General features: G+C 37.9%; 2 protein-coding genes across 7 annotated transcripts in view; one reads left to right on the plus strand and one right to left on the minus strand.

The window, feature by feature from the left end:
- The window catches only part of LOC104356310 (integrin subunit beta 3 binding protein), a 35,832-nt gene extending 14,593 nt beyond the window's left edge, over positions 1-21,239 (minus strand). The window contains exons 1-5 of one of the 4 annotated variants that reach the window (XM_042785502.1): positions 21,183-21,239; positions 16,404-16,446; positions 10,749-10,887; positions 3,587-3,659; positions 289-367 (exon numbers count right to left, since the gene is read on the minus strand). In XM_042785502.1, the coding sequence (XP_042641436.1) occupies positions 289-367; positions 3,587-3,659; positions 10,749-10,887; positions 16,404-16,446; positions 21,183-21,187 (339 nt within the window). In that variant the 5' untranslated portion in view covers positions 21,188-21,239. The other 3 variants (XM_033008754.2, XM_033008753.2, XM_042785507.1) reach the window with 3 other exon arrangements.
- Positions 21,240-21,292: 53 nt separating this feature from the next.
- Positions 21,293-25,745, plus strand: part of EFCAB7 (EF-hand calcium binding domain 7) — a 28,342-nt gene continuing 23,889 nt past the window's right edge. The window contains exons 1-3 of one of the 3 annotated variants that reach the window (XM_033008748.2): positions 21,293-21,406; positions 21,642-21,816; positions 23,874-24,061. In XM_033008748.2, the coding sequence (XP_032864639.1) occupies positions 23,875-24,061 (187 nt within the window). In that variant the 5' untranslated portion in view covers positions 21,293-21,406; positions 21,642-21,816; position 23,874. Of the gene's footprint in view, positions 21,407-21,490; positions 21,602-21,641; positions 21,817-23,873; positions 24,062-25,745 lie in introns of those variants that run through there. The other 2 variants (XM_042785460.1, XM_033008747.2) reach the window with 2 other exon arrangements.

Raw genomic sequence — 25,745 nt, forward strand, 5'->3', positions numbered from 1 at the left:
TAATAGTTGATAACTACTTCATATGCTTTTATTCGTGTACAAAATGAGGAGTCATACAAATTAAAATGGTGTCCTTGGAAAAGCAACTCCTCTAGTTTAAAAAAAAAAATCTAAGTTCTGGGGTTTTTTTGCATTTTTTGGACTTCCAGGTCAAACTTGCCTGGCTTCAAGTATTTTATTTGTTTTCCTATTCCTTAAAACTCAAATGTTTCGTATAATATTTTAATTTTTATTTTAAATCCTATATTAAAAGTAGATTAAAAAAAAATAAATCAATGGAAACCAGACCTGTAGGCTTGTCAGATTTGCTCTTATTTCCAGAATTCTAACCAATGAACTTTTCACTTTGGACTGCAATTCCATGAACCTGCATAAACAATGAAATTAAAACAATTTCAATTAACTGCATTACCATTTGCTGAAAACCAGTGTTTATAATGTTTCCCAGAGTTTCTTCACACTGTAATCAAGATGGGTCTAGAGAAGCTGTGAACAGATGGACTGTTCAACCTGAATTGTGTCATATAACACCAAATATAATTTGCCTTTGGTTAGGATTTATAAGCAAACTGATAAAAATACATATATCCTAATTTTAAGGACAGGAACTCAGTTTCAGCAATATTATAGGATTTTCTTATGATTGTGCAGAAAGACAATGGTAAATCCCAGGAATTTAACGCATTTGGTTCCTAAGAGCAGGAATTTAATCAAGAGGGTGAGTTCCCCAAACCCACGGACTGTTAAGACTGTATGATGCTGCTTGCAGCTGCAGGAAACACGAGAAATTAAAACTGAGCCCAATACGGAGAATATTGCATGATGTTATTTGTTCAGCTTTGTTGTACTATCTCCCCTTTTAAGCCACAAATGTATTTTACTACCAGCATAAAGATGGTCAGCTTTCGGAGTTTAATGGGTTTTGTAATAAAAATTAAAATAATATACAATCAGATTAGATCTAAATGGCAGACTTTAATGCATGATTAAGGCTTTGCACTGAATACTTATTGAAAAAAATTCCTGCAATGAATGTTTAGGCTCTTTGAACCATTTAAACATGCAAATCAAATTGAGACAACAGAGAAATAATCTATTTACTACTTCCCCCCCGAAAGGAAGAATCAGCCTTATAAGAAACCTCAAATTTAGGAACAGAACTACAGTATGAGAAAAACTTATCACTGTTGTATTTCAACATGGGAGCAGAAGGCTATGCAGAAAAGTAAATGCTAATGTCAGTGTATTGTACAATATATTTTCCACCTGTAAAAGTAAGGTGTATGGAAGTTCACATAAATATTACTGTGTAGGTGTTAGTTTATAAATGTGCTTTACTGGTATGCCAGTAACTGCTAGTCTTCTGCAAATCTTGCAATTTAAAAAAAAATAAATATCTAAACAATTCTACTATCTGTCAAGCTTCATCACTTAGAAGATACTTACTGTCTTACATTGAAGAAATTTCAGGCTAACGGTGGGGGAAAGCGTCCATTACAAGAAACAAAACCCCAACGAACACATTGAGAGTTCAAGTACAATAATCAAAAGGAAAAGCTACAACTTCAAACATAATATTTAGTTGAAGAAATGTCACAAATATTGTTTGTTAGTAAAAAATAAATACATGCATAAAATATCTAGCCCCAAGGGAATTTTCATCTGGACACCAGGTACAACTGTGGCACAAACATTTATTACATACAACAGAACACAGAAGCAGAGTAACAGAATCAATGTATACATAAGCATATGATGACAGAAACCCACTTACATACAAAACTCCAGCTCTTTAATGTCAGTTAACTAGCCTGCAGGAATACTGCACTAGCATGGTGACACTTCTTCCAGTAACACAAGCTGCAGCACGGCAGCTGCAATATCAACACATCAGTATGGCCTGGTGTCAGAAGCAGGAGCACAAGGGAAACAGAAAGAAGCTGACCAGCAAAGGAATATGTAGGCAACGAAGGTTTGCATTACACTGAGAGGTGAGCTCTTAGTGACAAACTGGGGTAATTGGAAACGCACCTCAGATTTTGGAGAGGAAGTGTGCTGGACCTCCAGAGAGGAGGATTTAGGTAAGCATTTGAGTTGGACGCACAGGTACTGGGCCTGAATGAAATACGGGACAGTCACATTACACAGAATGATGAAAAAAAAAGTAATGTTGTAGAGGATGAGAAGAAGAGATGTGGTATAGCCATGCCGATGCTGAGCTGTGAATTAGACTTTCCTGGATAGATGTCAAAAATGTATGTCAAGATTCCACCAGAGGACAAGTTGAAGCATCAAATAAAAAGGCAGAATAACACAACCGGATAATATTTCAAGAACAAAAATGTAGACAGTGTTGAAGAAGAACGAGAATAAATAATTTTTTTTTTAAATTTTGCTAATAAGAGATCAGAAGAGTCTCTGGTGAATGCAATTTCAGTTAAGTATAAAGGATGGAAATGGATGGGGGACTATCTCGGATAATATTGCGTTAGCAGCAAGAAGTATGAATGTGCTCATTGAGGAAGGAAACTTTTAGATTTTTAGCTGGACTAAAGCTTAAATTCCAAATAGCTTTATTGGGCACATATAACTTCCATATTAAAAAAACTCGTAACTTCCAGGATTTCCGAATTGGGTAACTTCCCATAAAGATGAAAGGCAACGCTGACACAATTCAACATACAGAGATTCACAGCTTTGCACTTTTTCATCCAAGTTCTATCATACATGAAACAAATATTTCCTTTGTCTAGCTCTTAGGGATGGATGTATTTGTTTTGGCTGAAATACATAAGATGTTTAGCCTGACACCTCACTGTTGGCACAAAAAATTTCAGTTCACTTTTCAGCTGAGATTTGGCAACATTACAAACAATTAAATCTGTTTTTCATAACAGAAAAGATCAAGCTATACTAACATGACACACTTACTTCTAACACATTTTATCACTTTTCCTTTCTCACATCTAGCAAGTTTAGGAAAGCAGTGTATCAGGTACTACACCTGAAACATTTATTCTAGTGCTTTACCAACTGTGGACTGCCCAATGTCCATTAACTGTCAGGAAGATTATAGCTTAAAATAAGGTCGTGGCAGAAAAGACAAGAATTTTAGAAGATTTTGGAACGCAAACATGAAGTTTCACCATGACCATCAGTGGCTCATTTTTAACCAAAAAGTGTCCTGTATTTCTGGCCCTGTACCTTTGGCAGTTTATGCTTCCAAAAACAAGGTACAGAATGTACACTTTCAGAAGAGTCTGGAAAGCCAAAACATATCTTCCTTTCAGCAATTTAATTATGATACCTCATTGTGTAGTGCTATGAGTGTGACTCCTGTAATTGCCAGTGTCGTATGCCCCACATTACCAGTGAAAAACAGAACTGCACGGACAGTTGTACTGCAAACCCTGCATTAATCTGTACCTGTAACTGTAAACCTGCCATTCAGTGCCTTTGAATATCCAATCCTGTGGAATTTGAAGTATTAAAAAGTAATCACTATTAATTTAATTCTGCATGAAATACTGATCTTTCATAAGTAAAAATCACGGCACGGCACCGACAAGGCACTTGATACACTTACTCATGCTTCTCTGTTTGAGGCTGCCCTCTCCTGGATAATCTGCTTTCTGAATCGCTCTCCTCGATTACACCTCCTAGCAGGTTCACAAGAAAGAAAATAAACAATAAAGATGAAAACAAGCTATCGAGCATTTGAAGCACATGAAAAAGGTGTTAGTATGAACCCCGACTGTTGAATGATCTTTTAGGAAGAGAAAAAAACCAACAAACCTCACTTGCAAAGCAGGACAGATTTCCTTGTAATGAAACACATTAAGTTCATAATGATTTACTCTTTTGTAATTTGACCTCTCATCAATTCACATTACATTTATATTTGTGGAAACCTTAGGATTATCATATCAATAACTGGAAGTTAGTATAATTCTGACACATAGTTACTGTGTCTTACTCAGAAGCTTTTTATTCTATTAACTGCCTAAAGACAGCACATTAGAACAGAGCATTATCATGAAAATACTGTAACGACTGAGCAATGAAATCTCCATTTTCCTTGGATAAAAAGTGCCTGGTCCCCAACTCCATCTTGTAAACAACTACAGAGAGATATTGCAAATAACTTCCAAAGGCTCTGACATGCTATATTGACAATATAATATTCTAGCTCATCATATGAGGGGGCATGATAAATCATATGCCAGCTGCCATTATTCTGCATGGTGAGTCATATTTCTGTATTTCAGCGCACTGATATTTTGAGCAGTTGCATGTTTCTGTGAGGAGACAGGAATAGGATATTATCACAAAAGTCCATTCCCATGAATTTGTTAATAAAACCTAGGCTCACACGTGGTTTTGGTAAACTGGTGAACTACCTGCCTTCCTGTCACTGCAGGTTGGGCATTCTTAAATAACCAGATTCCAATATAAGCATCTAACACAGACTGCTCTCCCAAAGCAGGTGGACGGACAGGGGGGACGTTTTCAGTGACGCTGATCAGATTAAGAAAGTTAGTGCTGCACTAAAATATCATCTTTGGCTCACTGGCTGCTATCTACCTGAGACTGTTCAACAGCCACTTACAAAGGCCTCATTATGTATACCGTTATGTGTAACAATACACCTCTGATCACAAAAGACTTTCTGAATTTACATCTATTTACACAACCTATCACAACCTACACAATTCAGACAGAAATCACATTAGAACAAAAACAGATTGAAATTTAACCTCGTGTATCAATTATTATTGTTTTTAAAGTCAGTACATTAGCTTCTCAATTCTGCGTGCCCTCCAATTAGCGTACCAGCAGGGTGATGTACTAGCAGAAAAAAGTAATGCATCCCTCCTAATACTTAAGAAATAGTATATACTGTCACATTTGATAGGATCCCACAGTACAATAATCTTTGGTGAATCTACTGAAACTAGTGAGGCCATAACTATTCACAGTATTGTGCTCCACACAATCTACATGGTCACCTTTCAATACTTTAAGTGTTATATCTGTATAGGTTCCAGCAATAAAGAGGTCACATCCAAATAGCACAAAACATTTCTGTTTCATTGTGGCTGAAGTTAAAGACATCATATAATGTGGAGTTTTTGTAACTTCCATCTTAGGAATTTCCCCCCTCAACAGTATCAGTCACATACTCCAGTCTCATTTTCTACTGCAATGTAAAAGCTCCCTTTTTTGGACACAGTGCAGTGGATCTCCTTTGCATCTGATACTCATTACAGACAAAATGGTGGAGGTGTATGCATACATACAAAGGGGGAGAGGCATCATGCATTCATTCTTTTTTTCTCCTTAAACAATGAGATCAATAGTGTATTTGACAATTAGTGACTTAGAATTGCATACCGGTAATTCAGCTTTAGAGTTCACTGTACTTGTAGCCATTCAAACTATACTTGACTATTCAAAACCTGAGACAAATTTTTTTTTTCTGGTGCCAAAAAGTTCACGAGGTGTTTTAAATTAGTTCTTATCTACCATCCCTCCAACAGATACATACACATTCTTACAAATGCTTCATATTGAACAGCTGTTCTTGTAAGGTGAAATTCACCTTTAAGTGAAAGATTTGGAGGAAACTACAAGTCTTTGCTGCGACCTTAACAAATGCACTGATCCTCAAACAGACCCTCTGGAACAAGCTGCTTTTCACATTTCACTGTAATATGTCTCCTTTCTGACATCAGACTAAAAAAGAGAGGCCACACTAAGCATTAAACACTTTGATTTCTTCTTGCTAGATCTAAATTATTACATACAAGTATCAGCACTCAAGGATAAATTAACTTTTAATTTTAATATTTTGTAAAACATTTAGAAATACCTCAGCATGACAAGGTGCTATAAAAGTTTAAGCTGTTCCACTACAGTAGCTAAAGGTTAAGACCCCAAAAGATTTCACTTTAAATCTAAATCAGTCATCAGCTACCAAACAGATACTGCTTTTAGACCAGTATTATAGAATGGCAGAACTCTGGATTGATTTGAATAAAAATAAAACAATTTAAAATAAATCTTAAAAATGTTAGCCAACAATGATGAGAAATTAGTGAAGAGTTAGTATTCTGCTATTTTAGAAATTTATGTCATAAATGGGTTGTGAGATTTTGGGTAGTTAGGCAATATATGAATTACCAGGCAGCCCAATAGGACATACATAGGACAACATCATAAAGACACACTATCTTGTAATTGGGTTGGTTCGTGTCTTCTCCTAAAATAAACATTACTTTTGAACAATCTTAGCATTCTGTAGGTATTGAGTCTTTTCCAAGGCACTCCTCCACATTGTTATTCAAAAGCAACTCATGTTCATAAGACAAGTAATTTCCATCTCTCTCAGTGAGATGCTGCTACTTTGTGTACTCTGTACAATGCGAAGTAAGTTTTCATAGCTAATGACATTAATTTTGTAATAATTTTCATTTTATCTTTCTAACATATTAATCGCAGAAAAATAGAATATACATTATATTCTAACACCTCACAGGTGATATGCATAATCTATTAAAACACTACAACACCTAAACTAATAGTGTTTTTTCAGAAGGAGAAGAGAAAATGTGCGTTTAAAAGGACAACCTGAAATCTGTGATATAAGAGGAAGTCTTATATACCACCATCTTGTGGCTGTATGAACACAGGAAAAAAAAGATGGCTAGTAATACATTACTGAATAATTATCCATCTAAATGTCAGCTACGATCATGTGATCAGTCTTTTTATAGGCTAAAAGAACGTTCCCCTATGTCCATACTTAATATCAGTATGGAAATACAGTACATGTTCACCTTTCCCATTGACATCCTAATATACAGGCATTTTAATATAAGACATTTTGCCCTCTTTTTTCTATCACTTAAGAGACAAAGCATGTAATGTAAATGAAGAAATGCTGACAAAGTTTAAAAACTTGTAGTAGATTTAAACGTTTGTGTATTATCATGTGTGGTGTTTCCAAAAAGGGATCGTCTAAAACTAAAGAGGTCATTAAAGCAGGTAATTATAAACATGTAGGGATATTCAAGATAGCATATCTAAAGAGCCATAGGATTTTAAATGTTGTATCTGACTGCTATCCTTATATACAATTTAAAAAGCTTCTTGCAATGGTAAGTGTTAAAGTAAAGGTGGATATCAAACCGGGCTGAGGTATAGCTCTATATTCTGCAGACAGCCACAAAATTAAAATCTGCACTTATACATAAAAAAGTAGAATTTTTTTCAGAACTGCTTTTGTGATGGGGCAACACTAACAGAAAGCTTACTGTTCCCAGTGCAGCTAAGTGATCCCAGTGCCTCAGACTGAAGTCAGTGGGGCCATAGATTGTTCTAATCTGATTCTTCCCTCAGGATACAGGCAATCTTAGTTCAGTGATCATTCAGTGATTATCAGGTATAACATGCAGTCACTTTGCTTGAATCTGAATACTTATTGCTCCATGCTGGGTGAGAATGTAGAACGCCACATCATGACAAAACAATTAACTGAAGTACAGTATGAGCTGACCTTTCCATGACATGACAGATGCCAGTACAGGCGTACCAATTGATTGCATGAACAACAACCATATCTCTAACCTGATGGAGAATGCCTATTGGCAACTCTTCTCATTGAAAGGTTTCTTTGTACAGGATGAAGAGAGTCATATTTACCATGAAGAAAAAAGAAAAAAAAGACACATATGCTCTTCATTTCATCCAGGAAGTACCATCAAATCCTTAGACCGGTATAGGAGTTAAACACATGCAAACACAAAATTTCCTTCTTACTGATGAAAGCAGAGACTGCCACAGAAATCTGACCTGGGGATACTTTGAAAATACCTTTCTCTCTGTAGAAAAATAGAGCAGATAAATTTACATGTCAAAGACCTAAGTTCCCTAACAAATTAAATCAGAATGCTGCTCACTGGAAATATTACTTTTCACAGTATGAGGACAGTTGGAAAACAGTGGGGTTAGATTGCTATCTAACTTGGTTTAAACTCCAAGGAGAAAATTCAACACATAACCAGGGATATCTGTGGGAATACTTAAGACAGTGCTTTAAGTAACCTCATTAAAGGGGAAAATAATCCCAAAGAGAAACTGTTTATAGCATTATAAGAATGCAGGGGTCAATACTTCAAAGGGCTGATTAAATGTCACTAAATATTTCTGGATGTGAAGTATGTGGGAGTGTGGAGATATCCACCGTGCCAAATAATCATCTGTTTAGGAATCAAGAAGCAGCCATTAGTTTTAAGCGGAGGAGTTGTTCACAAGACAGGACAGGCACTGTGGAAAAAATCTGGTAGACAGAGATTTACCCCCTCCATCCCAAACCAGGAAGTACAGAAACCAGGCCTTTCATTGAAAATCTCAGTATAGTTCTCAAAAGGCCACAAAATTAAACACACATCAACTACATATATCTCAAATTTTTTGAAGCCATGAAAATACAGGTTGTTTCAATATACCACGTTTGCACACTAGTTGAGACATGCTATTACTCACTGAAAGAATGGGGAAAAATTAGTATAACTCTTCCTCCGAAGGTTTCTTGGAATGTCAATAGTTGAAACCGTCATTTTTGTACTAGTTCCAGGGGCAAATGCTCAATTCAAAAGCATAGCACTGGCGGAGAAGAGCAGCTATTCTGGGGAGAACTGGAATCAGCAGAGAACTTGGACGGAAAGCTGTGAATATTCCAACTGGCAATGAGTGCTCATGAAAAACTTGACTGTGTTAAAACTGTGTGAGAAACAGGTAACAAGGACACAAAGCCAGGTCATAATGAAGACTGGCAGCATGATAAAGAATTAGGCTATAGCTGCTGCTGTTTAGTTTCCTAGTATGACTACTAATTAGGAAAAAAAAAAAAAACAAAGCAAAACCTCTGCACACAGGCCTGTAACTATGCATAGCTATAGAGCCACCAAAGCACCCGATACTTCCATGTTTCCTCAAGTACTCTGCTATTTCTAATAAGGAAAAGGGATGTAATGCTCACAGATTGTAGGATTTTCAGCTTAAAGGCTTCCAGTAATTTTAATTTTTTGGTCAGCCAGCTCTGATAGAATCCCAAAATTTCTTGATCACTTTCCTTTAAAAAAAAAAAAAAAATCCCTTTTTTCCTGGAGGAAAATCCACTTTTGCAGATCCATCATGAGAGCATATGGTGCAATAGCTAGTGCAAAAATCTGCAGACATCTATATAAATTTCAAACAGTGGTTATTTTATCCTGCTCAGATTATTTCTACTCATCATAATTCATGAATGTTAGTGAGGCCTCAATTACTGCACATAAATTCCCAAATATATGGGGCATAAAAAGCTCTTTAACCCAACAAAAAGGCATAACAAGAACTGATGGCTAAAAATTAAAGCCAGACAAATTCAAAATCAGTCAGGAGAATTTTTTTTTTTTTTAATAGAGAAGGTAATCGAACAAGGAACTTGCTGACAAGGGAAGTGATGGATTGTTATTATTATTATTTGAAGTTTTCAAATCAAGACTTAATCATCTTTCTAGGACTTATACTGCAAGGAAATAAAGGCTCTTGGGCTCTGTATGGGAAAAGTAATAAGAAAGTCTCTTTGTATTTTTTTTTAATATAAAAAAGTCATACCAGGTGACCTAGTGGTTCCCTAACACTTAAAAAGACCACAACCTATATAGCCACAAAAGCAGGTCAGTACACTGAAAATATACTTCTTGAGCAGTCACAGTTTGCATTAAAAACTGTGACTGTGTAACTAAATTTACATATATCCTAAAGGAAACTTGAAATAATATAATTATAAAAAGCCATAGGCATATTTTCTGAAAGGTAATGGCATTCAGCATTATATTAGATTAATTAAAAATTGACTTGAAGTGCCTTACTATGAAAAACAATAGTAAAAAATTACATAAAAGAACGCAAAGCAGAAGAGTTAAACTAAATGAACTTTCCTTTTAGCTTTGATTTGATAAAATCTACATAATTTTCAATATTCATAGAGAAAGACTCAGAGCTGAGAAGTGCTGTATGTACGTATGCATGCATATGTGCAAGCATTTACTACCAGAAACCTGGAAGTAAACCAGGACTTGCACTGCAAATCTCAACATAGTTCTCAAAAGGCCACAAAATTAAATATGCATCAACTGCACATATCTTTTCTTTCCAGCTCTCCTGACCACGAGAGAGTCCAGAGCTCAGCTGTGTATTATAAACAATAGATTGCACTGCTGTGCAAGAGTAAACCAGGACTTCTTGCAATAATTTGAAGTAGCACACAGCAACCTCAGAACATCTCCCCATATAATCCAAAGAAGAAAAGAGTCACTGTCAGTAGCACGTATCAGGTCTTCCAATGAAAGCTGGGACTTAGAAAGAAAGCAAACAGAGGACATGGGCATGTTTATGCGAGCAAATGAGTGGAATTGATGGAATTATTGACAAAAATGCCAGTGCAGGGTTTTTATTGCTGAGCCAAAGTCAAACTTTTAAAATACTGATCAACAGAAAGCAAAACTTGTTTCATAGACACCCCCAGGATTTATACTGAAAAGACTCAAGCTTTAAAAAACAACATCAGCTTTTCCAAAAGAGATTAAAATTCTTTAAGAAGAAAAAGAAATCAAACATACCACATGAGACAGAAGTTACTAAATCAAGACAATAACCAGAAGAATGTTGCAGTAAGAAAGACAGAATGTTCAACTAACCATTTGATGGGTGATTTCTGAAATTTTGCGCATTATGACTCGTGGGAGATGAAAATGGACTCATTTGGCATGTTCCTGTTGTTGGTGAATAAGACTTTAGATTTTTCATTTCGGTCTTCAAAAATGTTTCATCAGATGGCTAAAATGTAGCAAAAGACAGAATAGATGAATATTGACTAAAGAGAAAGAAGTACCCATGTTCATCTAAACCTGCAACAGTTGTAAACCTCCCTTCTGCAAACTAAATACATTCTGGCCTCTGCCCTTCCTATCAGTAGAGTTACATATCGCGTCCAAATCAGACAAAGCCGCTCTGAACATTTACTCTCCAGTAATAGATTGTTCTAATTAATTCCTAACTTTATGTATTCCCATTTATGAAAAGCCCATGTTATATGTTGTAGTGGGTTGACCTTCCCTGGCTGCCAGGTGCCCACTGAGCTGCTCTATCACTCCCACTCCTCATTAACATTAGTTTTACTCAAAACCAATAAAAAGTCCTTCAAATGCTAGCTTCCTAATTTTAATAAACAAAAAGTATGCGGTTTCCAGAGATTCAGGTATTCTAGCATGAACACCTGGAGTTTTGTTGTTGTTGTGGTTTGTTTGCTTGTTTGTTTGGTTTTTTTAAAGCAGTCAAAACCGGGTTTTATTTTTCCTACAGTACTGAGAATTTAAGACACATGATTCATAAGCAATTATTTTAAATTTTAATTCTATAAAAATATAGTTATTTCTAATGATTTTCTAAACAAGCGTTAATTAAACAAGCCCCGAGTGAGTCCCTTAAATCCAAAATTTTGTCTCTGTCTTAGGATTTCAGTATGTCTAATGTTATAAAAGGAGTTATTTAATGATGTTAAAGGAATTGGACAGAGAAGTTTTGAGAAACACTAGCCTGCAATCCTGAAATATTAACTGGGATTATCTGGGACACACTTCACTCTAGATTGGATGTTGAATTGCAGCTCTGAGCATCTGTATATTAGTAGTGCAGGGAAATCCCAGAAGAAAAAAACTAAACAAACCCACACTTCGTTTGCACAGAAAGGGCTTCAGCTCCAGTATCAACTTGATTCCAACTAAGTAGTCCAGCACCTTTAAATAACACCACCAATGACTGTCAAAAGGAGGCATACACAGAAACAACACATGTAGCACTTAAAGGAGACTCCACTGGCACCAGCAGTATCTTAATGTCATCTTACACTCTTTAGAAACCACTGATCAAGTGGCTACAAGATTTTCCGGGCAGCTGGATTTGAAGTATTAACCAATATGCATATTACCAGACTTCCAGTACTGTTCTGTAACCAGCTGATCCAATAATTAAACAAAATAGCTGGAAGGTACACTGTGGAGCAAGCTGGAAAACACAGCTTCAGCACGACAGCTTTCCTATTCTTGCCTACCTTTCGTTTCAAGGAGATAAAGTCAGCAGGCATGCCAACTACTGCTTCCAAATAAGACTAGCCACCACTAAAGAGGAGAATGCAAGTACTGCACAGCTGATTTCACTGTGTTAACATCTGTCATGCAATGAATAAAGGGACATTTTGGGTAAACCTGCTTTTTCCAGTCTCGTTCAAAAGGGCTTAAAGAAGGGCTGTCTATAGTATAGTGATATTTTTTTTTCTTTCCCCTCTTCTAAACATAGCATCATCAAAGCAAATCTCACAGAAAAAGAGAGTAAGAAATTTCTTCGTTTTTTCATTGTTACAATCCTGGGGCTTGAGTTTGAGGAGCAAATAAATTTATCTCTATTTTTGCAACTATAACAAGCAAAGGAATGACTCATCCACTTTCCAAACAACCAGCCTTTCCTACCAACCTGAGCCTCATTCCATCTGTAAAACTGAATATCTATCATTTGTCTTCATGTCACTCATAACCGTCACTCAATTTCATACTGTATTTCCTCAATGGAAGCTTTATTGTACTTGATTATTCTCTAATCTCTTTAAGTTCCATTTATTATTCCATTTATTAATGTTAGAAAAAGTATAATAGGTAAGCATATTACACTGTTTCAGTACCATGAATGAAATACAAGGTGAGGATCTGGGGGTTTATATTCATTAAAGAACACATAGCACTTAAGGTGAGTTAGGGAAAAAATAAATTTAAAAAAAAATAATTAAATCAGACAACCTGATATTTGCACTTTGGTAATTGGAGTTTCCCCTGCAATTTCAAATTAATAACTCATTTATTCCCTTTTCATACTTAAGTGTGTTGTCCTGTTTTGCTGGAATAAGACCCTCACGCTACTCCTTTTTAAACCACATTATACAAAGGGCATACAAACACTGAAGCCCCGTAAGGATTCCTCAGCACAGGAACCTCCTGCATGCTCTGGGTAAAGAGTCTGCTGGGGACATGGTTGAGAGCAAAAGCAGTCTGCGTCCGGAGCATGGTACAGAATGGAAAGAGAGCTCTGAGAAGGCCTGAACCTCATCGGTTTAAGGTCTCACAAATATCCCCTGGAAAATTTAACTACAGCAATTTTGGATGTCAAAAGGGGTATACAGGTGGCAAAAGCAGTATTTTTAAGGCCAATAATCGGGTTCACCAGGTAACATGTGAATAACACAAGTCATATCAGGTTGTAAGTCATATCAGATCACAAAGCTACATATACAAAGGTGACTTAAAGTCTTTAGAGTCCAGCAGGAATCCAGGACCTGGGAATTTCATTACTGAGTAAATTAATGATAGAAAACATTAATGTTTATATAATTAATCTTAAATTGTTGAGGCGTTATAAGGAAACTGCTTCTAAACAGTATACATTTACAGAGACAATAAATATAAAACTAGGAATACAAGTTGTACCTAGAAGTATAATGGACAATTATGTAACCCTTGGAATTTTTCTTTTCAATTCCAGCCAGTTAACAGTTGATCTAAATGCCCTGAAGCACACACAATACTGCTATTTTTCACACCTACATGGATATGCATACTCTTGTTATATGTATGAATATTTTTATTACAGCTTCTACTCTGTTCTTGACCTCACCAAAATTTCAGGATGAGTTCTAGAAATTAAATGTGTCATATAAAAGATAAGTCTCCATCACTAGCTTTCAGTTTTTCACACTGCATTATTATTAAATTCCTCTTATGAAAGTATAAAGAATGTTCAATATCCCCTCTAAAAAGAATACAGCATATTCTTAAACTCCTTTCCTACTCTTCACTACCGAACTCCCATTAAAATCAGGATATTTTAATCTTCATTTGAAGGCATTACTTGTGCCGCTTGTACCATGGCCTATGTTCACACTCGTTTTCTTCCACAATGATATAGCTTCAAAGTATAAGTTCTGCAATCATACTTTAAGACAGAGTGACAGTTCCTTCAATTCTAATTCAGGTGAAGACAAAATACTGATTTATGCAATGGCATTATACTTACAGTGCTGCTTGCTATTGTTTCTGATATACCTTACTGCACTTTTACACAAAGCTACAGTTTCAATGTTTTTCATCTCCTCCTCTGCCTTGAGTGGTTACCCTTAATTTAGAACCTAACAATGTTAGTATTGGTCATCAATAATACGACTTACACCGTATTTTAAAACATTTAATTTGCTGCCCACTTACTAAGCTTTCTTATATCTCCTGGATATTAGTTTGTCTTGTTTTGGTCTTGAATACGTTAAATAATTTTGCATCAGTCGTTTATATGCTTTTTGCAGTCTACCAGTATTTAAACAATACCTGATGGAAATCTTCAGTCTGTTGTCACTAATATTTTGTCACATTTAAGAAGGTTAAAGAAACGTTTCAATCTTTAAATGAAATATTACTTACAGTAAAGTATCAATGACACTTTAGGCATTTAAATGTCATCAAATGTCTTTTGTAACAGACAGAATCTCCAATCTGCTTACACTTTCAGGATATTTTTCCTGCTTGAACAGCAGTTACCTCAGCCACCATATTTCTGGGTATGAGATAGGACTCATTTGAGCAGCTACCTGGAAAAAGTTACTGTATCACTTAGGCGGAAAGTATTTATTTGGCAGTAAGAATTTCTCTTCCTGGAAGAAGAGTCTTAGTCCAGTTATGCAATTTTTAAATGAACATTACAAAATGTAAAATTACTCATTTCTGATCTGGCTAGTTCAGGTATGCTTTGGGTAGTCTGACCAGCAGGTGGAATGAGGGCCTCCTGAGTAACAGGAAAGAAATTATAGGAACAGCAACGGATACAGCAGAGCTAAAACAGATACAGCACACAAATTCTGTGTGTTTATTACCTTACACTCCTTCCTACCTTCTGTAATGTTATTTAATTATGGTACACTTTAAATCTTTGACATCTATCTGTTAGAGGCATCATATGAAATAAAAATCATAGTGTAAACCTACATTACTGAGATTCCAGTAGAAGTTTTTATCATGCAGATGGGCTTTTGTTAAGCTTTTTGCTGAACAAGAACCTGAATGCAGGTAACCATCAAGTAACTCTTTTTATCTTGTGGGAAGGGGGCAGGGAAGGAATAGCTTTAAGGCACAACAAGAACTGCGTGTAATTTCAGCTGGACCACTCATCTACAAAAACATTACTACAGCCCAAGAAACAGATGCAAAATTACAGTCACAGCTGCATTCTGAGCAGAACAAGTTGGGTAATGGTACACTAAGCTGCTAATTAAATTGCTAATGATTTTTTTTAGTGCCACTGCGGTATTTTGCCACCTTTGTTTAAATTTAAAAAAAAAAAAAAAGTATCTAGAAAATTTTTACAATTGCAAACTTCTCTTTTGCTAAATACCAGTGAGACCTCCAAATATGTGCTGCACATAAACAAATTTCTTCAAAATGACACAGACATGGAGATTTATTGGGAGCTCATTTGCTGACCAGCTATTTCTCTCTCTATACTTTTCCAACATTTTCCTTCCTTTAAACACTGCCATCCTCACAAGCTCCTCTGTATTGATGTCTGCAGCAACACCCACTGTTGGTAGGAGCAGATAATAAACTGACATATGTCATCACATGCTGGCACTGGGAGTATACTATAGCTGCATTTACAAAAAATAATAGCAACAGTACAATTTTATTTTTATTGTGATAACTGTGGTGAAATTTATTGCAGTGTTAGTACTTTATTGTTTCATTATGCCAGATTATCTGAGGGAGGTAATTATATCCTTGACATGAAAATGTCTTTAATGTTTTCATTTTAATTTTGCAGTTTATAATATGCAGATTACAGCATTATCACAATTCCATATTGTTACATGTACAATTACGTGGCAGAAGATTTGCTTCCAGGATAATGGAACTAATTTCTAATAAATGATTTCACCAAGGATCTTAACTCATTCAGTTCTTGGGTAAATAGTGATGGCAATAAAAACATGCATATTTCTCAATTATTTTCAAGTGATTCATGCAGATGCACATTACTTAAAGGCAGGCAGTTCTATGACAAATGGAATACAATAAATTTCATACTAATATTTTCAGCAGTAATTTTCTGACTTGTTAAGGTTTTTCTAGACAACATCCAATCTGTAACAATATAAATGCAACTCTAATTAAATATCATGTTTATATACACGTATAGGTGTGCATACATATATATACATACATAAATATACAGCCCAGGTGATTCTATACACAAAAAATACTTACATTATCTTTTTTAACAGTGTCCAACTTCAATGATCTCTTAGCTCTGCAAGAGAAAAATATGGACAAGTTTTATGGTCATCTAGACACAAAGATTTCTGGCAGTAAGGTCTATAATCTGTAATTTTAAAGACATTTTCCTTTCTCGTGTTTCACATTTTGTTATGCTACACAAGAAAAATAATCTCATCCAAAGCAAATACTTTAACTGACTAAAATACTGTGTAACAAAATGTTGCTTGTTTAGAAGGATAAAGTGTTTGCATAAGAAAATTCAATTCTCCATTTTATACCAGAGATAAAAGTCAAGACACTGAAGTGAAATCACACTGTGTATTTGTCTCTTTCTCAAAGACTATAAACAATGAAAAAATGCAAAAGCATTATCATTTACATACCTTCTGAGCAAGGGTTGAAATTATTTTGCCATTAGTAGAAATAATGTATTAGGCATTTAAAACACAGGTACAGCCAAGGTGAAAAAAGTAGTTCTTCCCATCATTTTAGCTCTTAACATGATTCAGTGCTACCAGACTATGACTTAACTGGGGAACAGATGCTCTATGTCTTTACAGGTCCCCAAACCATTAGAAACTATTTGCTAGTCTTCTTCACTATACTGATTCAGGAACATGCCAAGCTCTCTCTGCAAAATCTGCTCTGCTGAACTGGATGCCCAGCTGTTAATGGCAACGCTAGAAGAGGAAAGCTGAATATTTATAATACTTTATATCGTACAGCTGTCTTCTAAAGAGCAGTCATCAAAATTTTATTGAATGCAGACTAAATGCTCAAAGGAAAGAAAGGTCAACATAAATTAAGACTATTTTTCCCAGAGACAACTGAAACTTTTTAAGCACATTCCTAAATCTTAACAATAGTTTAAAGCATTATATAAAACAACGAGGAAAAAAATTTAAAAACTGTATAAGAACAGTCCCCAAGAAACATTATATCAAATTAAACAAGATTTAGAAAATACATCATATCTCAAGAACTTGGTTCACAGTTTTCATCTTGGAAAAGAACATTTTGACTTGCAGGGAATTAAGATGACCTCATTCCAAACATATTCTTTTAAAATTGATGTTACTATTCCAAAACTGTAAATTAAAGTATCAGAAAAATAGAATGAAAACACATCTTTGAAATATAACTCGGGCACCAGTCTTTTATGAATACTGTTTTACAACTTATCTCTATTACAAAAAAAGGGAAGAAAGTATTCTATCTTTACAAAGCCAAGTAAACAGGTAACATTTAAATTAAAAAAGCCCATGAACTTCTTGCCAAAGGGCAGTCAAAGCTGTAACAGTTTGATGGAATTCTTTACAATGTATTTCTTTTTTAAATAGAAAGCCATATTGCTTAAGGAATGAAGACTCCATTACATCTTCCATCCCAGTGGCAGCAGAGAAACATTATATTTATTAATACATCTACTCTGAAAGGATGCTCTAGGGGCCAATGCATTTGCATGTTATACTAAGGCATGTTTTGATGGAAGTTTTTATGATGGACTTCAAAAGAAGCTGGAAGCCAAAGTAAAGCAGAATCTGAAATCAACACTGCTGTAGGATGAAGATAAATGAGAAAATACATGAAAATCCCCCTAAATTATAAACATTTAGAAAATTTCTTAAGACAGAAAGCTGTGGACTGGTCAAGACTACGTTCTTTAAAGTCTGTCAAGTCTGTGCATTGCAGTAGAGTTGCAGACAGCCCAAACTTCTCTCTGCTGGCCTGCAAAACCCCTGCAAACACTCTGAACTATGGTGGCGAAGAGGCAGCCTCATTCTAGTCAAGCACCTCAACGTTGGAAGGAGCTGCATGGATACAATTTTGGCTTCTGGAGGTCAACTTTGCCTTGCTTTTCCCAAGCCATCCTACCCAGAGCCGGGTTTGCTTGTGGGCTTGTTTTTAATGATTGCCTTTCTGACGCCATAATGTGAGAAGGTAAATCTCAAAATAAGTTAAAATTTGTGCTCTTAGCCTACAGACCGTCGCTGGCTAGGACCATTGAAACAAAATTAATCCAAATGTGGACCAAGTATCTTCTCTCATATCTTTCAATAGATGAACATGGAGAAAAAACAATTTATGCATCTAGGTGTAAACAAAATTCCTGAAGTATTTTAGGAAACACCATGAAGGAAGAGCACCAGCTTTACTTTGGTTTATCTTTTTTGTACGGCTGGAAAAGCCTTCCTTTGGCTGTGGTGTAGAATCAAATGTAAGAGTGTGAACAAGAGAAGGAGAAAGATGAGGCACATGTGATGACAGTACATAACAACTTATTTACCTGAGTTTACTACCCTTGAGTAGGTAGCCTGACAAGGCTTAATTTATTTTCTTAACTATGCAGAGTATGATGGCACATTTATAGCTAGCTGTACAACCTGCAATGATCATTTTGCCCATAATATGTAACAGGCTAAAGAACTACATATTACTTCTATAGCATATTGTTCATCTGTCATTCTGGATCACATTGTCAGTCCCTTGCTAATACTGGGAGACCTTTACTCACTTGAATAGAGCTTTGATCTACAAAAAAAGAACATAGAGAATCAGGGGTTTGGTTAAATTATTTCATTAAAAATACTCTAGAGAGCGTTGTAGAGCATTTTGAGGCCGTTTCAGCCAGCTTCCTCTCAAGTTTCTGCTTTCGGTGGGGAAAAAAGAAAACACCTCTATGCTATTTACATATTGCTCCATCTTCAAAACCTGCCAGAAAAAATGTCGTATAAATTGGAAAAGCACAAAGATTACATGATCATTTTCTACATACAGCTTAAATGGTAGTTAAACTCAGTGTGTAACCAGTGAAAAATAGACTTAAATACCAACAAATCAAAGCTTGTGTACTGATAAGTGTCCTTTGTATTACTACTGCCTGGCATGATTATTTTGACTTATAGAATCACAGAAGGGTTTGGGTTGGAATGGACCTCAAAGCCCCCCCAGTGCCCCCCCCTGCCCCGGGCAGGGCCCCCTTCCCCCAGCCCAGGGGGCTCCCAGCCCCGTCCAACCTGGCCTTGAACCCTTCCAGGGAGGGGGCACCCACAGCTGCTCTGGGCACCCGGGGCCAGCACCTCACCGCCTGCACAGGGAAGAATTTCTGCCTTACATCTCATCTAAATCTGTCCTCTGTCAGTTTAAAACCATCACCTCTCGTCCTATCCCCACACCCCTGATCCAGAGTCCCTCCCCACCTATCTTGTCCCCCCTTTAAACCCTGGGAAGCCGCTCGAAGGGCTCCCCGGAGCCTTCTCTTCTCCAGGCTGAACCCCCCCAACTCTCTCAGCCTGGCCTCCCAGGGGAGCTGCTCCAGCCCCCCCAGCATCTCTGTGGCCTCCTCTGGCCCCGCTCGAGCAGCTCCGTGTCCTTCTGCTGTTGGGGGCCCCCGAGCTGGCCCCAGCACTGCAGGGGGGTCTCCCCAGAGCGGAGCAGAGGGGGAGAATCCCCTCCCTGGCCCTGCTGCCCCCCCTGCTCTGGCTGCAGCCCAGGGCACGGGGGGGTTCTGGGCTGCGAGCGTATGGTGCTGGCTCATGGGCAGTTTTCCCCCCACCAACACCCCCAAGTCCCTCTCCTTGGGGCTGCTCTCCAGCCCCTCCCTGCCCAGCCTGGATTTGTGCAGGGGATTGCCCCGACCCACGGGCAGGACCTTGCACTTGGCCTTGTTGAACTTTATGAGGTTTTACACAGGCCCACGTCTCAAGCTTGTCAACGTCCCTCTGGATGGCATCCCTGCCCTCTCACATGTCAACCACACCACACCGCTTGGTGTCATCAGAAAATTCACCCCTGTCCATGTCACCAACAAAGACATTAAACTTCCAGTGGTCAGGAGAAAGAGTGGCAGAAGCTGGACCCAACGTTAGCTCTAACTTATCTCTGAAATCACATAAGGAGCTGTAAACTGGGACACTATCCCAAGCCTATATATAGGCAGCATAAATCTTAGGGCCTTACCTTACTGCTGTTGAAGTCAGCAAGATTCTACACATTTTCTTTATTGTTCCTCAGGAGCCCACAATTAGCAAAAATACACAAGAATAGCATCAGACTTATATGACTAATGCTTGATAAATTGCAAAGAAAAGGAGAAGCACAAACAGGATTTATTCCCATTGGAGACAATATAAAGAGATGAGGAAAATAAACACTGGAACATGTCATGCCCTTATCACCACAGGCCTACACCACCTTCCCACAGCGGCCTGCAGCACAAACTCATCACAACCCACTCACGACATGGCTCCTGTCCCTTTTCCACCCGCTACCACACAGCCTCGCAGGCTTTACCCACGGGGTGTGCAGAGATAAACAAACTCCGCTTCGCCTGGGGAAGACCCTTGGTCTGGATTGCTACCCTGGCTATTTTTTTGTACTGGGGAAGCCGGGAACAGACACGTAACAGAAAGTATTTCCCACACCAGCGGGCATCATCCACCCGAACCCCACCCGAATAAAAGCGCTGCCCCAGGGGGCCACCATCTTAAATGCTTCCCAGTCCCCCCCAACTACTGAAAACTGAGCTAACAACAAAACCCGCCCTTCCCCAAGCAGCGCCGCGCTCCTCCCCTCTCCGGGGTAACCCGTGGGGCACATTTTCCCTCAGGGAAGGAGTCCGTCGCCACAGAGGAAGCCGGGGAGAAGCGCTGCGCCTCACCGGCTCCCACACGGGCCCTCAGCGGCCGCCCCGCGGCGGGGACGAGGCGGAAAAGCGGCTCCTAGAACCGAGCTTGTCCCCCCGCCGCCCCTGCCCCCGATACCTACAACATCGCGCCGCCCGCGAGCCGTTCCCCGCCGCCTTTGCGGATCTCCCGCCGCCGTGCACCGACCAAACGCCGCCGGCTGGAAACAGCGCTGAGGGGGCGGGCGGAGAGCGGCGGGCCGGGGCCGAGGCTGAGGGGAGCCCGGGGTGGTTCGTCGGGTTCCTCTGCCCCCCGCCGGTGCTCGGTGGGAGCCGGTCCGGCGGCGGCCTCCCCACTCGGGAAGAGGTTTGTGCGAGGTCGGGTGGGGCGGGAGGTGAGGTGTGGCCATCCCGGCCCCTCAGGGCTGCTGGGGACGCCGGGCAGGGCGGAGGGTAACCCCGGCGGGAGAGCTGCTACCCGGCGAGCGGGTTGTAACGTTTTTACTCGCGGGTGGATGGTGATTTTTGCCCAAGGAGGCCCCTGCGCCCACCGGAGAGGGAGGTAATGCGATTCACGTGGTAACCGAGTTTCCTTATTTCAGTTTACGGTTGGACTCGGTGGCCTTAAAGGTCTTTTCCCGACCTAAATGATGCAGGTGAGCGAGGCCTGGGCGCTTGGGCTCGGCAGTGTAAGAAGCGGCGGTGCGAAGCTTCTCTGCTAGCGTGTGTTTGCGGTGGATGAAGGTGAACCTCGGCCTCGGACCCGTGGCGGGAAAGGTAGGTATTGCCAAGATGGGTATGGCTTAATTCCTGATTGGAAGACGGATTTTATTTGTCAGAATCATAGCAACAAACTGAAAGTAATAGTTGAGCTGTGCCGTCCTCCCACTTCAGCTGAGGCTGCATTGCTCCCCTCCGTCTATTTTGTCTAAAGTGTCATTTGTCCAGTAAAAATTTAACAACCTAAGCCACGGGGCTGCTGGCAGCGCTGTCGCTAAGCTATTGCTCACTGGATTTCTGAGCAATGTATTGGCAGCACTTCTTGGCAGAACTGTGGCCCACGTAAGAAATATCTTGGTAATGGGAAGTCTAAGGAGTATAAACAGAGTTCACATTTTATAAACTAGTTACAGGAAAATTAACATTTATTCTTCTTTTCCTCCTTGACTTTAACCCACTTCCATTTTGTGTGTGTAACACTGGTGCTTAATTATAGTGACACCCGTTTGCAGTAACCAGACTGTATCACAGTGTCCCTATGGGGTCCTTCTAATGCCAGTGTAATATTAAAGTGTCAGGCAGGCGGTCTGTGTATTATAAATAGGGTACTTCATCCATGATAAGCGATTATTATCTTTCTTTCCCAAGTGTAAAAGGCCTATATAACTCAACAAGGTGCGAGTGATTTAGGCCTCCTGAGTAAAAATCCAATGAGTCCTGAAGGGGACCCTATGATGTCGTTGTCTTGTTGCTGAACTTGAGATATTCAATTTATTATACTGGAATATATTTTCTGAAGTCAACATTGGGTAAAATAATATGAGAGGCCGTTAGACCAACAGTACAACACGATTTAGTGTCCCTCTGTGATGGCCTTCTAAAAACCTTAATCACCCTTGGTAAAAGCAGAAAGCTGCTGTTAAAGTTTACTGGCCATTGGTGAGCAAACAGTATTAGTTACTGCGTTGAATTGTTTTAATAATTTGGAAAAAAATGCATTTAATATTTTTTTCTAATCATTTACAATTATATGGGTAGTGTTCTTGTACTTAAAAGGCCTAAGTTGCTCAAAGTTTTATTCATATTCTTAGCTTCAGACTTATTTATTTTTATTAATTATATTTAGATAATTCTTAAAAGTAGCATTGTGTGTTTAACTTCACAGACTTGAAGGATTAAGGGTTAAAATATTGAACAATTTTACTATTAGCCATATGTTTTATCGAGTTATAACTGTAAAAACATAAAACAAAAACCCATTCTTGTATGGGTTGGCACCAGTAAAAAAAACATGTAATCAGTTTAATAATTATTATATCACTTAACACAATGTTACATGGTGTTTATGACATTAGGCAGTGTCTCTGCTGAAGCTGTGTTTTCCAGCAAAACCCAGTTTTCCAGCAAAATTAGAATTGGCATTTTTTTTTTCCTTAAAACACTGTACCTTTGATACTGCTGGTGAACTGCAGCAACAATGAGAGTGGCACTGGGAGCAAAATAGTGGTAGGTATGGTATGTTCATTAATTTAGCATTGTGACAAATTATGCTAGGCACAGAAAGTGGTATTAAAGTCATCAGAGCCGACAAGTGCACTTCTGTGCAAATTCTCCCATTGTTTCTGTCATTAGGAGACTTTACCTAATGTGACAAGAGTAGAAATTCTAATGAAAATGTGTAGTAAGGACAAGTCCTAGTGGTTTATTTCTAAACAGGGATAGCAATAGTTTGTGTCACAGTTAACTTGAAAATTTGGTTTTATGCTTTCAAATAACATGACTATATAATCACTGTGATATCAAATGTTTGAAATTAAAATAATAAACAATAAAATGAAACGTTTTATTTCCAATAAAGAATAAATTGTGAATAACAAATAGAAATCAAGCTATTTTTGTTTGTGGATCTCATGGTGCTTACCTATTGTAATGTGTTACATAGTAGGACCTGTAATACTTACCTATAAGTATTCCCATCCCAGATTTAGAGTGGAAAACATATGACCTAGATGTTAGGATAATTTGTGCTAGTCAGTGTTTCAGAGAACAAAGCAAAGGCATTATTAAACAGGCAAGACAGTAACAAGTTCTAACTGTCATTGTATTTTTCACAGAATGGCTGGCAGTCCTGAGAATAACTCATCCCTCTCCGTTCAGGAAGTCATATGCTCAGAAAGTTCCCAAGCAATGAAGTCCCAGCATGCTGAAGAAGCAATCTTTTACACGAACTGCCGAGCAGCTTATTTAACTGTTTTAAAAAGCAGTTTAGAAAATATTAAATCAAAAGAACAACTCAGTTTAGGTAATGATTAGATATTTTTTCCCCATAACTATTGTGTTTGATGATTACTGCATGTAGTTTACAAACTACAGTCAGAAATTCAGTAGTGAGAGTATCCCAATACATAAACTCAGTAACTGTTCTAAGGAATTTACAGTAGTTTTAGATAGGGTTCAGATTTCAAGTGTTGGTGGCCAAGATATTTCCATTATTTACCTGTTATAAAATGTCACATACTGTTTTTTCAAAGTTTATAGAAACTACCATTCCTCAAAGTTTTTCATTTTCCTCAAATCCTTAATTTTTGACGCTAGGTGTTAGATGACTTGTGAAAGTGGGAATAGTATACAGAGCTTTTCATCTGTAAATCACCAGTATGAATGGGCAAAAGTCAATGCTAGCTGACAGCTTATAGGGGACCTAAGTGAGTTGTTTATAAACAAATTTGATGGTAGGATTGTTTCTTACTTGAGGTGGGCCTAGGTACTGCTTTTTGATTGCGACATTTCTGCAATAAATTTTTCCCTATCCCTGACAAATGATTAAGTGAGTTGGTCTCAGTTCAGTTTATAGTTTTATAGCAATTGCCCTGGCACAGAAAATCGCCATGATAACTGGCATTAATTGGCACAGAGGCTTGCAGACTAATAAGAGAGGTTGTTACTGGAGGCATGGATATCGTAATTTACTCCTAAACTTAGTCCTACAGCTCAATTTTAAACTACTTTGAGTAATATGTGAAAATACTGCCTTTCCTCTGCCAACTTTATGTAATCAAATGGACTGTTTCAGTACTGTTGTTCCATAAGAATTCTTATTTTATTTAAACTGTTACTGAATTACAATGTTCCCACAGACTAAATTCAGAAATTTTCATTTTGTCATCCATGTTATATTTGTATATAAGTGGCATTGCTGTCAGGAGTAAAACAGGAAAAAATACCTCTGAATGCTTCAGAAGGTGTTAGATACCAAAAGCTGTGGAACTTAACAACATTCATTTTGAAAACCTGTGGAATTCCAAAGTTACTTGCATGGAATTACCAGGAAAGTTACAGAAGTTTACCTGAAAAATTATAGTTAGGGCTGTGTATTGGAAATTGATTTCTTTATAATACATCTTATTAACTGAATAAGAAAAGGAAGGAGTAAGATAAGACCGAGTAATAACCTGATTCAGTTGTGAAATAGGTTTCACTATCCCAGATAAAATTTCTCAAGCAAATATAATACCAACTTTGCTATCTCTTGGAGTTGTAGGACTGTGTACTATGTCTTACCATGTCTGGGATTCATTTTTAGTTTTTATTCTTAGAGCATTTTTGTCCTTTCATGAAAAAGGTTATTTGTGGTTGTATGTAACAGTTTGGGATAGTTAGGAAACTCATGAACGTGTCTTTCTGTCCTATTTTCTACCTGCAGTTCTGTGATGTGAAAATACAAAAACATGCTAAGCTATCAAATAATTAATTATATTATAATCCTAGTGACTGTATTTTTTTTTTGCATATGTGAGGAAATAGTTCTCACTAATGGCTGCGTTGCCTGTGCTTAAAATACATGAGGTCTCTGTGTGGAAACCACCACTATAAAAGCTGAGGGTACTCCTCTGTTGCACTGATTGTAGCTTCTTTCCCTGTATCAGTAGATGAAATTCTACCCATTAGCAAGCACATTGTTTCAGCATGTGAGTTAGTGTTATCCA

The sequence above is a fragment of the Tyto alba genome, unplaced genomic scaffold (assembly GCF_018691265.1).
Source record: "Tyto alba isolate M040663 unplaced genomic scaffold, T.alba_DEE_v4.0 Super-Scaffold_1000006, whole genome shotgun sequence".
Lineage (NCBI taxonomy): Eukaryota > Metazoa > Chordata > Aves > Strigiformes > Tytonidae > Tyto > Tyto alba.